This window comes from Hevea brasiliensis, chromosome 7, assembly GCF_030052815.1.
Source record: "Hevea brasiliensis isolate MT/VB/25A 57/8 chromosome 7, ASM3005281v1, whole genome shotgun sequence".
Lineage (NCBI taxonomy): Eukaryota > Viridiplantae > Streptophyta > Magnoliopsida > Malpighiales > Euphorbiaceae > Hevea > Hevea brasiliensis.
In genome coordinates this window covers 87,727,759-87,741,078 of record NC_079499.1, presented here as the reverse complement: position 1 = coordinate 87,741,078, position 13,320 = coordinate 87,727,759, and the positions used below count along the sequence as shown (strand labels likewise).

Below are 13,320 nucleotides of genomic sequence, written 5' to 3'. Positions count from 1 at the left end.
TAGATAAATCAAGAAACAACAGTTCGAAAAAATTCTCTCGTCAATAGGGCAAGCGCTATTCTCACTAGCCACGTGAGCGTTTTCATGGTTAAGTGTATTCAATTAGGAACCAGTCTTTATTTTTTTAGCCTTTTCTCATCTACAAAGTTTGATCTTGATTCTAATCTTCAAGTTAGGGCCTCCTGCAACTCTCTTCCTTCTTTGCTGCAATTTGGGTATTTGAGCTAGCTTTACACTGATTGAAGTTTGAAGCTTCTTCTATGGTTTTTTGTTAGTTGCTCTATGGCCATTGTGTGTTAGTATATATGTTGGGTATGGTTATTCCTCTCAACTTAAAGCTTTATTTGAATGCACTATATATGTTTGATGAAATGCCCCATTCACTTAGGGTAACACCCTAAATTTTTAAATAACTATTTTATATGAAAATTATAATATTTTATTTTATTAAATATTATGGGAATTAAATTGAAATTTTTTGGATTTTTAAAATCGGGTTTGATTTTCTTGAGACAATAAATTTTATTAATTTTTAAAAATTTATTTAAACACCACGTGGCAAATCAAAAAATATATTTGGACTCCTCAAATTTTTTTGAGCTTTTGGTAATTTTTTTAGAATTTCAAGCCTCGTTTTGGGTCCCGGGGCAGAGTAAAAAATCAAATTTTGGGTATCTTAAATCGAATCAGCCAAATCGAATAGGTCAAATTGAACCGCCCCACGGGTTTGACACCCTCTCTTCCCCTCTCATTTTCTCTCTCTTCTCCCCCCCAGTGCCGACTAGCCACTCCCCTCCCTCCCCCACTAGCCGGCGCCCCACCAGGATGCCTTCCCGCCATCGACCGCCACCACTGTTAATAAAAAACGAGCCCAAACTCCCCCCTACGCGTAGCATGCCATTTCAACTTCCAGGGCCAATTTCGGCTGATCCGGTCACCAATCGGATTGGGTTTAGTCCTATTCACGTTTTACTCTCCTATAACTTTCCAAAGACACCAAGAACATAAATTTTCATAGAGCAATTTGTCCAATTTAAGCCTGAGAAGTTTTAGCCCATTTTGATTTTTGGGCTAAATTTCTCTCAAATCGGGAATCTCACGACAATTCTGAGACTACTAGCACACTCTACTCAGCGAGAGCTTTGCGACAATATAAATTTCAAAATTTTTTGATGCCAAAAATCTGATAGATCCTGTGAAATTCACAGTGTTTTTTGAGCCTTTAATGAGTTTATTTAATTAGACGAAAATTATATTCTAACTCCTGATGTTGTGAGCTTCGCGTAGGTACCTTCATTTCACAGAAATTCCATTGGCATCTAGATCTACATTTTTAGGTCGGACAGACTAGCTGCTGATACACTTGTATTATATAGATATTTTTAAGCACAATTGTACAACATTTCATGGCATTTAGATAAGTAATTGCATGCATATTTGATAATTTCATTAGCTTTTGTAAATTTCACTGATCCACACTAAAATATATATTTTCTGTATATTTTTATTTTCTGTATATTTTTAGGTGTTTTGAAGGAAATTTAAGGTATAGGAGCAAAGAAGGAAGCTTGGAAGAACTTAAGAAGCAAGGCAAGTTGCTGATACACTTTACACGGGTTGTGTAAACACAGCCCCATACTCGTGTAACCTCTTGCCTGGTGAGACTTGAAGAAGTTACAGAAAAGCCACAGTACATGAGCCGTGTAACTCGGGCCATGTAACCTTCAGAGACCCGTGTAACCTTCTGTTGCTAAGGCTTGAAGAAGTAAATAGAGCATGCACAAGTACACGGGCCATGTAAGTTGACCTGTGTAAGCATCCAAGGCTCGTGTAACTTACTGCCCTCCATCCAAAAAGAGGCCATCAACTCCAACAACTTACACGCCCCAGGCCATGTAGTGACACACGGGTCATGTGCCATGTTTCAGCAACTTTCTAAATTCGATTCTAACTCCTATTTTGGCACACCAATTGGACTTCTAATACCCTTAGGACTCTAAAATTAGCCTTATGACACCTAATATAAATAAAAGCTAGCAAAAAACAAAAGAGAGAAGAAAAAAAAAAAAAAGAGGAACCCTACATACACACATAAAGGGAAGAGTTTTGAAAGAAGCCTTCCTAAGAAACCCTAGCCGTCTTGAAGAAGGATTAGATCAGTGCCAAGGACAGACTTCTCAGCCAAAGTTTCACAAGTTCACAGCTGCAGAGTCCTCCCTCGGTTCTTTTGTTTTTAGTCTTCAGATTAGTTTTATGTGTTTTTACTTTTATTGCATTATGTTTGTTAAACTCACCATGAGTGAGTAACTCCTTAAATTCTGAAATTTAGAAAGTAGCATTCTTGACTTTTGCTATGGATATATATTGAGTTTTATTTAATGGAATTGAGTTTTGTTCTTTGATTTAATCTCTTGTGTTCTTAATGCATGTTATGTGTGGGTGCCCACCTATTCATGATCTAAGATACTAATTGAAGAACTAAAAGGTGAAGATTAGTATTGGAAAATCATGATTTTGAACTTAGGAAATATGACCGAGAGATAGGCTAATAACCTTTGTGGAGTTCCAAAATTAATCATAGATCTCAAAGAGTTTTGATCAGGACTAATCACCAATTAAATTAGGATTTGGTTATAATTGAAATATACCTTAGATACCTTGAGAGAGGATCTAGGATACCTTAGGATTAATTTCCATCAAAGAAACAAACACTCAATCCATTGATAAAGCAAGATTAAAACTATAACAAGGTTAAGGTGTGAAATCTAAAATTCTAGAATTATTCACATAATTAGAATCCTTTTTAAGTTTCTAGATTCACTTTCTTTAATTCTAAATAATTATTCATTTTAGTTTAGAATTTACTCTCTTATAACTTTTGGTAGATTAAACAATTAAGATTGCTATGTAGTTTAGTGCTTACGCCTATAACTCTTCGTGGGAATGATATTGTACTTATCACTTTATTACTTGTTAGTGATCTGTGCACTTGCGGTGGATTTAAAACTAGGTAAACAAGTTTTTGACGTCATTGTCAGGGAGTTTAGTAATATTAGACGATAGGCAATTTAGCTAATTTAAACTTTTATTTCTTTCATTATTTTAGGTTAACTTTTTTTTTTCTTCTTTCAGGCATTAAAATTAGTATATGACTAGAACAACTAAACCTGAAGAAGAATTGCTAGAATTAGATCCTGAAATAGATAAGACTCTGAGAACCATTAGGAGAGGAAGAAGAAATCAAGAGCTAGAACCCGAATCTGAAGCTATTGAAGGTCCAATTATAGCTAATAACAACAATAACAGGCAAAGATCCCTGAAGGACTATAAAGCCCCTAATATGCTAGGATTCCAGTCCAACATCACCAGGCCTACAATCGAGGCTAATAATTTTGACTCAAACTAGCATGGCTCCAGATGATCCAGCAAACTTAGTTTGGAGGCTCACCTATGGAGGATCCACACTATCACCTATAGTGTTTCTCACTTTATGTGATAATTTTAAGATGAATGGAGCCTCTGATCAAGCCATTTGACTCCGAGCATTCCCATTCTCATTAAGAGATAAAGCAAGGAAGTGGCTACTCTCTCAACTAGCTTATACTTTCACTACTTGGGAAGGTCCTTCATAAGCCTTCCTAACAAGGTACTTCTCACCTACAAAAACTGTAAAATTAAGTTTTGAATTGAACACCTTCAGGCAAAAGGAAAGAGAGTCACTCTATGACACATGGGAGAGGTACAAAGACCTTCAAAGGGAATGTCTCCATCATGGCATAGAAGATTGGCTCCTTGTCCAGAATTTTTACAATGGTTTGCTACCATCCACAAGGAGTTCAGTTGATTCAGCAACAAGAGGAGACCTTATGGAGAAAACAGTGACTGAAGCTTTGGAATTACTAGAAAGTGTTGCATACCGTAACTTGGAGTGGTCAAATGAAAAAGGAGATGCAAGAAGAATAGCAAGGATCCTAGAATTGGATGCCCTCGGCATGATTAATGCTCAGTTTGACCAACTCACCAAAAGACTTAATAGAATGCAGGCCAATGTAATAGGAGTAAGTAACCAATTCTGTGATAGCTATGGAGGAGGTCATACAACTTTAGAATGTAGTCTTTATAGCGAGCCTTCCATAGAGTAGCTGAACTGTGTAAATAATGGAGGGAACTTCAACCAAAGGCAAGTTAATAACCCATATTCCAACACATATAACCCTGGATGGAGAAACCACCCAAACTTCTCATGGTCTAACTCACAAAATTCTCAGAACCAACCCATAAACAAACAGCAAGGATTTAGGCCACCACCACCAGGTTTCTAGAATAGAGGATAAAATTTGATGCAGTAACAACCACCACTCCCTCAACCTTAACAGGTAGAATCAAAGTTGACTATGGAGTCCATGATGGAGAGTTTTTTAGTAGCCCAGCAACAGCAAAATGAGATGATCAAGTAATTAGCTTCCAGAGTGGATCAACTAGCTACCCATAATAAAATGCCTAAAAATTAGATCGCTTAGCAAGCCAGTTCTTAAAGCAAACAAGGTGGAAAATTACCTAGTCAACCTAAGATGAATCCCAAAAAACATTGCAAAGCTGTCAAATTGAGGAGTGGGAGAACATTACAAAAACCAGAAGAAAAGCAAAAACAGAAGGAAGAAACTCTTGAAAATCCTGACATTCAAAAAGAGGAAGAAGAGAAGCAAGCTGAGGAAAGCAAAGAAGAAGAGGAAAAGAAGAAAAAGAAACTGCTAGAACCTTACTAGCCCCCCTTACCTTTTCCTCAGAGATTCCAAAAAACTAAACTGGACAAGCAGTTTGGGAAATTTTTAGAGGTTTTGCAAAAGCTCTACATCAATATTTCTTTTGCAGAAGCATTAATTCAGATGCCCTCCTATACAAAATTTCTAAAGGAAATCCTTTTCAAGAAAAGGAGATTGGAGGATTATGAGACAGTTGCTTTAACAGAAGAATGTAGTGCCATCCTACAGGACAAGCTGCCTCCAAAATTGAAAGATCCTAGAAGCTTCTCCATACCATGCCTGATTGGCAATATGAATATTGATAGAGCCCTCTGTGACCTTGGAGCCAGCATGAACCTAATGCTCTTGTCCATATATCAAAAGCTGAATGTGGGAGAGCTGAGACTAACTACCATCTCCTTGTAATTAGCAGACAGATCTGTCAAGTATCCAGTTGGCATCCTACCAAACATGACCATCAAGGTGGGAAAAGTTTTTATTCTAGTAGATTTTATAGTCCTGGAGATGGAGGAAGATGTCCAAATTCCCATAATATTGGGAAGACATTTCTTGGCAACTGCTAGAGCAATCATAGATATCAAAAATGGGCGTTTAACTCTCAAAGTAGGGGATGAAGAGGTAGAATTCAACCTATTCCAAGCAATGAAGCAAAAGTCTGAACCTAATGAATGTTTAAGGATTAACATCATAGACAAGCTAGTGGAGGAATAATTTTAAAAGGGATATCTTGAAAACCCTCTTGAAGCTTGTATAGTGCATGGCCATACAGTGGAGAATGAGAACAAGAAAATTGTAGCATATGCAAAATTTCTTAACGTAAATCCATCTCTACCTTTGGCCCAAGCACTTCTGGTAGAAAATCTATAGGAAGAGCAACCCAAGAGCAGCCTTCAAAAAGAAACAAAATAGGTAGAATTAAAACCTCTTCCTTCTACACTGAGGTATGCATTCTTGGACTCTAATTCTAAACATTCTGTCATTTTAAATGCTAGTCTGAATTCTGTAGAAGTGGAAAAAATCTTAGGAAAACGTAGGACCCATAGCAAGTCTATAGGGTACACCATTAAAGACCTTAAGGGAATTAACCCTTCCATTTGTCTGCATAGAATACCTATGGAAGAGAACAGTAAACCCACCATTGAACACCAAAGGAGACTAAAACCTAACAAGAAAGAGGTAGTGACAAAAAGAAAATTTGAAACTATTAGATGCAGGTATTATAGATCCAATATCTGATAGTAAATAGGTCAATCCAGTGCATGTAGTGCCTAAGAAGGGTGGGACAACTGTGGTAAAAAATGACAATAATGAATTGATCCTTACTAGGTCAGTCACTAGTTAGCGAATGTGCATTGATTATAGAAAATTGAATAGTGCCACCAGGAAAGACCATTTTCCTCTTCCATTTATAGATCAAATGTTAGAGAGGCTGGCAAAACATTTCTATTTCTGTTATCTAGATGGGTATTCTAGATTCTTCCAAATTCCTATTCACCCTGAAGACCAAGAAAAGACCACATTCACTTGCCCTTATGGAATATTTGCATATAGAAAAATGCCTTTTGGTCTTTATAATGCGACCGTAACTTTTCAAAGATGCATGAAGGCTATTTTTTCTGATTATATTAAAAATATAATAGAAGTTTTTATGGATGATTTTTTTGTCTATGGAACCAGTTTTGATGAATGCTTAACTAATCTGTCTAAAGTGCTTCAAAGATGTTAAGAATCAAATCTAGTTCTTAATTGTGAAAAATATCATTTCATGGTAAGAGAGGGCATAATCCTTGGGCACCTAGTTTCAAAAAGAGGGATAAAAGTGGACAAGGCAAAAATAGAGATCATTGAAAAAATGCCACCACTTTCATTAGTCAAGGAAGTGCGAAACTTTTTGGGGCATGCAGGCTTCTACAGAAGATTCATCAAGGACTTTTCCAAAATAGCTAAACCATTAACTAATTTGCTAAATCAAAATATTCCTTTTCACTTTGATGAAAGTTTTCTTGTTGCCTTTTGCAGGATAAAAGAAGCTCTTATCTCAGCACCAATAATTTAACCACTAGATTGGGAGCTGCTATTCGAGATAATGTGTGATGCAAGTGATTACGCAGTAGGGGCAGTGCTTGGACAAAGAAAGGATAAGGAAGTTCATGTTATCTACTATGCCAGTAAAACACTTGATGATGTGCAAGTCAACTATGCAACCACAGAAAAAGAAATTTTAGCTGTTGTGTTTGCAGTTGACAAGTTCAGATCTTACTTGGTTGGCTTTAAAGTTGTCAACTACATAAACCATGCTGCCATTAGGTACCTCCTGAATAAGAAAGAAACAAAACCAAGGTTGATCCAGTGGATTCTACTTCTGCAGGAATTCGACCTTAAAATCAAAGATAGAAAAGGGACCGAAAATGTGGTAGCCAACCATCTGTCCAGGCTCAGGTGGAAAGAACATGGGGATAGCTTTGATGATCTGCCAATTGATGATTCCTTTTCAGATGAGAACTTATTTGTAATCTCCCAAGCCCCTTGGTATGCTGACATTGTTAATTACCTTGTGTGCAGGGTTTTACCATCGAACATGTCCTACCAGTAAAGGAAGAAATTCTTGCATGATGTCAGAAACTATACATGGGAGGAATCTCTGCTGTACAAGAGATGTTATGATGGCTTGATAAGAAGATGCATACCAGAGGAAGAGGTAAAGCGTATTCTACAATACTGCCACTCATCACCTTATGGAGGACATTTTAGCACAATAAAAACAGTAGCTAAAATTTTATAAGCAGGGTTCTACTGGCCAAATCTATTCAAAGATGTGCGATCCTTTGTGTTGACATGTGATCAATGCCAAAAAATAGAAAATATCTCAAGGAGGAATGCAATGCCACTGCACGGTAGACTTGAAATAGAGCTGTCTGATGTGTGGGGAATAGACTTCATGGGTCCATTTCCATCTTCATTTGGAAACAAATATATTTTGGTTGGTGTTGAATATGTATCAAAATGAGTTGAAGCAATAGCTACACCACAAATAATGCCAGAGTGGTAACTAAATTCCTCAAGAAGCACATCTTCATAAGATGTGGCACTCTAAGGGCAATCATCAGTGATGGAGGAGTCACTTCTGCAATCAGTAATTTGAGACATTATTAAAATATATGGAGTAACTCACAAAGTGGCAACACCTTACCACCCTCAAACTAATGGTCAAGTGGAAGTTTCAAATAGGGAACTGAAGCAAATTCTTGAGAAAATGGTCAATCACTCAAGGAAAGATTAGTCTTTAAAATTAGATGATGCATTGCAAGCCTACCGCACTGCATATAAAACTCCCATTGGAACAACCTCCCTTTGTTTGGTTTATGGGAAATCATGCCACCTCCCAGTTGAGCTTGAACGCAAGGCCTATTGGGCGATTCAAATCCTAAACTTTGACTTGAAAGCTGCTAGAGAAAAGAGGCTTCTATAGCTCAATGAACTGGATGAAATTAGGCAAGATGCCTATAAGAATGCCAAAATCTTCAAGGATAGGACCAAAAGATGGCACGACAGGTGCATAATCAGGAAAGAAATCAAGGAAGGAGACCTTGTCCTACTGTTGAACTCAAGGCTAAAGCTCTTCTTAGGAAAGCTGTGATTAAGATGGTCCGGACCCTTCAAGGTCACTCAAATCTTTCCTCATGGAGCAGTAGAAATATGGAGCGAAACCTCCAGTGCCTTCAAGGTTAATGGGCAAAGATTGAAGCCATACTTCTCGAGAGACATAATTGAGAAAGAATTCACACAATCGTACAACAATCTTCCAATCTGGTCATAATGCTAAAAGACAATCGAGCTAAGAACTATAAATAAGTGCTACTTGGGAGGCAACCTAAGATTTTTACATTTTCTTTACGATGTAATTTCTTTTTTTTTTTTTTATGTTATTTCTCATTTTGTAGGCACCCCACTTTTCACATTGCACATAGGATAAGAGGAATACAAAAGGGGAGAGGAGATCACCAAGTCTAATCCACGCAAGAGAGGAAACCACAAAACAGGAGAGTATTTTTGTTGCTAACTCCTACTTGCATTTAGTTCTTTCACATAAAACCAATTTAGCATAAACTTCTGGAGAGGTAAAATAAGATAATACCTTTTAAGAGCATAGAAAATTTTGCTCAGAAAGTTACACGGGCCAGGCCGTGTAATGGTACACGCCAGTGTAACATTCTGGACCTAGAAAGCTCATAAATATAAGCACTTCTACATCTTGATTCCCCTCTCCAAACCCTAAAAACTTCTTCATTCTTTCCTCTTCCATGGCACCAACAAAGAGAGTTGTAGGTACAGTTAGTTCATCATCTTGAGGAAGCCATGATTCACCATCCCCACCCTTTCAACCTCTACCCTAATACACAAGAACTCACCGAGCCCCACCACCAACTGGACAAGTTGGCCAAAAATCATCTCTGAAGACGAAATGACCAAAATGCCCTCCATTTGGCTTAACGAGCCAAAATTGTGTGTACTGATAGAAAAATTTTTCTAAGCATTTTCTTGGCATTCTAATGCCATAAGAACCTCAATGACACTTCTTTGGAGTCCCAAAAATTATTTTATAATTTTTCCCCCGGGTCTAGGATTGCTAATGGCCTTCACCATCACTTCCCTTTCGAGTTACTCATCCCTAGTGTTTTGGCTCGTTTAACCTTAGTGTATTTCGTTCCTATAAATTTTCCTTGATTGTTATGAGCATTATTTAGTTTTTTTTATAACTCCTCACTCTAGTCTATTTAAAATTTCAAACATTCTAGCTGCCCGGACCGATATTAGTCACTAGAATAGTAGACTGTACGGACTAGCTAAAGTGAGGATGTTACAACTCTTCCCCTCTAATAAAAATTTCGTCCTCGAAATTTACTTGATGCAAACAGTTGAGGGAATTGTTGCCTCATTATCTCTTCACTTTCCCAAGTTGCCTCTTCAGTGTTGTGGTTCCTCCAAAGCACTTTCAACAGTGGAATTTGTTTATTTCTCAGTTCCTTCACTTCCCGAGCTAGGATCCGTATAGGCTCTTCTGTATATGTCTAGTCCGGTTGGATTTCAATCTCTTCTATAGAGATGACATGTGAAGGGTCTGAGCGATATCTTCTTAGCATAGAAACATGGAATACATTATGGATCTTATCTAGTTCTGGTGGTAAAGCTAGCCGATAGGCCATTGGTCCCACACGTTCAATGACTTCATATGGGCCAATGAACCTAGGGCTTAACTTACCCTTTCTCCCAAATCTCAGAACTTTCTTCCACGGTGAGACTTTGAGAAACACTTTGTTGCCAACTACATACTCTATCTCTTTTCTCTTCAAGTCGGCATAAGATTTTTGTCTATCTGAGGCAACTTTCAAATTAGCTTTGATTATCTTCACTTTCTCCTCAGTCTGTTTCACCAGGTCTGGTCCTACCAACTTATCTTCACCCAATTCACTTCCTCCCATACAGTGCTTCATACGGGGCCATTTGAATACTAGCTTGTTAGCTATTATTATATACAAATTCTGCCAGTGGGAGATATCTATCCCAACTCCCCTCAAACTCCATGACACAACTCCTCAGCATATCCTCTAGGATCTATTACATAATTCACATTGTTACTATCATTTCAATTTGTAAATTGTGAAAATTCAATTAGGTTTTAGGTTTACCTGGATTACTCGTTCTGACTGTCCATCTGTCTGAGGATGAAAAGCCGTGCTAAAACGGAGTTGTGTGCCCAAGGCTTCTTGCAACTTTTTCCAGAATCTCGATGTAAACCTTGGGTCTTGATCAGATATGATGGAAAGGGGGATTCCATGCAGTCTAACTATCTCACTGATATACAATTCTGCTAGCTTTTCCAGTGAGTAGTCAATCCTAACTGGCAGAAAATGTGCTGACTTCGTCAATCTATCCACTATCACCCACACTACATCATGCTTCTTTTGGGTGAGAGGTAGACCACTAACAAAATTCATAGTGACATGGTCCCATTTCCATTCAGGTATGCTTATAGGCTGTAGCAATCCTGATGGAACTTGATGTTCTGCTTTACCTTGCTGATATGTCAAACACTTAGTCACATAGTCAGCTATATCCCTCTTCATACCAGGCCACCAATAATGAGGCTTCAAATCATTATACATTTTTGTGCTTCCTGGGTACATAGCATAAACACTAGTGTGTGCTTCTTTTAGAATACTAGTCTTTAGTTCCCCATAATCCTGTACACACACTCTTTCTCTATAGTATAGATACCCATCTGCTTTTACCTCATAATTAGTTTCTTTCCCTTCTGAAATTTTACCCACAATAGCCATTAATTTTCAATCTGTCTTCTGCCCATCTTGTATCTGCTGTAGCAGGTATGGCTTCACTTATAACTCAGCCAAAATAGCTCCATCTTAAGCTAAGGACAGACAGGCATTTAGGGATCTTAAAGCTGTGATGGATTTTCTACTCAAAGCATCAACAACTACACTTGCCTTCCCAGGATGATAATCTATCAAACAATCATAATCCTTTAGGAACTCAATCCATCGCCTCTGTCTAAGATTGAGCTCCTTCTGGGTTAGCAAATATTTTAAACTCTTGTGGTCTGTATAGACGTAGCATTTTTTACCATATAAATAATGCCTCTATATCTTCAGTGTGAAGATAATTACTGTTAACTCCAAGTCATAAGTAGGGTAGTTCTGTTCATGTGGCCTTAACTGCCTAGAAGCATAGGTGACCACTTTCCCCTCTTGCATCAATACACACCCTAACCCATTATGCGAGGCATCACTGTAGACCACAAAGTCTTTTCCTGATACTGGCTGTGTTAACACTGGTGCTTCTGTCAACATAGCCTTCAGCCTCTCAAAACTGGATTGGCACTTATCGTTCCAGCCAAATTTCACATTCTTGTGCAACAACTTGGTCATTGGAGCAACTATAAGAGAGAACCCCTTCACAAATCTTCTGTAATACTCAGCTAGCCCCAAGAAACTTCTGACCTCAGTTGTATTTCTAGGAGGCTTCCATTCCATCACTACTTCTATCTTCTTGGGATCCACTCTAATCCCCTCAACTGATACTATGTGTCCAAGAAAGGAGATTTCACTCATCTAGAAGTCACACTTGGACAACTTAGCATACAACTTCTTTTCTCGCAGGGTTTGCAGAAAAATCCTCAAATGTTCATCATGTTCTTCCCTGGTCTTGGAATACACCAGAATATCATCAATAAAGACCACTACAAATCGATCTAAGTATGGATGGAAGATACGGTTCACAAGGTCCATAAATGCTGCTGGTGCATTTGTTAATCCAAACGGCATCACTAGAAATTCATAATGCCCATATCGGGTTCTGAATGCAGTTTTTGACACATCTGCATCCTTTACCCTTAATTGATGATACCCTGATCTGAGATCAATTTTTGAAAATAGACTGGCTCCCTTCAACTGATCAAACAGATCATCAATTCTAGGCAATGGATATTTATTCTTCACAGTTACCTTGTTCAACTGCTGGTAATCAATACACAATCTCAAAGTTCCATCCTTCTTCTTCATAAACAGCACCGGAGCTCCCCATGGTAACACACTGGGGCGTATGAACCCCTTATCGAGTAACTCCTGCAACTGAATTTTCAACTCCCTCAATTCAGTGGGTGCCATCCTATAAGGAGCAATAGAAATTGGTGTTGTACCCGGCATTACCTCAATAGCTAACTCGACTTCCCTTTCTGGTGGTAAACCAGACAATTCTTCAGGAAATACATCTGGGAAGTCTCTTACTATGGGTATATCACACAGGTTTGGCTTAGCCTGCCTAGTATCAACCACGTGTGCTAGGTAAGCTTCACAGCCTTTACTCATCAATCTTCTTGCAACTGTGGCTGAGATAACATTGGACAGGAAATCTGTCCTTTCATCCACAACAATAATCTCATTACCCTCATAAGTTTTTAGAGAAATTCTCTTCAATTTGCAATCAACTATTGCCTGATGACGTGACAACCAGTCCATTCCCAAAATCACGTCAAACTCGTGGAAGGGCAATTTAATTAGGTCTGCCGAGAATTCATACCCCTGAATCCTCAACGGGCAACCTTTATACACCTTATTCACTACCACACTATGGCCCAGTGGATTTATGACCAAAATGTCTTGATCACTCTCCTCTACTGGAACTGCTCTCTCTATGGGTAGTTTGATGCAGATGTATGAATTAATGGATCCTGGATCCACCAATGCATGCCCAAAAGTGTTGTAGAGGGAGAACGTACCCCTGATGATATCCAGGGCATCTTGCTCCTCCTGAGCTCTGATGGCATAGGCTCTGGCAGGTATTCTAGTCTCTGGCCTCTCAGCTGACTTGGATGCAGGCCTCAGTGATGGACCAGTTGCCTCAGATTTACCAGGTTTCTTACCCGTTTGTGGTGCAGGAGCAAGTCTGTCAGCTTGTGTGGAGCAATTGCAGTAGTCCTCTTCGGACAATTCTTAATCTGATGTTCTGTAGATCTACACCGTAAGCATGCACCGGTCACTCG

The 13,320-nt window shown here is 38.5% G+C and overlaps 1 protein-coding gene across 1 annotated transcript; it reads left to right on the top strand.

The window, feature by feature from the left end:
- The first annotated feature begins 4,571 nt into the window (after positions 1-4,571).
- Positions 4,572-5,168, top strand: LOC131181380 (uncharacterized). The gene is made up of 2 exons (XM_058149427.1): positions 4,572-4,716; positions 4,873-5,168. The coding sequence occupies exons 1-2, from the start codon at positions 4,572-4,574 to the stop codon at positions 5,166-5,168; spliced, it is 441 nt and encodes a 146-aa protein (XP_058005410.1).
- The last annotated feature ends 8,152 nt before the right edge of the window (positions 5,169-13,320 follow it).

Coding starts and splice junctions, on each gene's coding strand:
- LOC131181380 (XM_058149427.1), top strand. CDS start 4,572: ATGAATCCCAAAAAACATTGCAAAGCTGTCAAATTGAGGAGTGGGAGA. Junction 4,717..4,872: donor AGAGAAGCAAGCTGAGGAAA/GCAAAGAAGAAG, acceptor TTTCTTTTGCAG/AAGCATTAATTCAGATGCCC.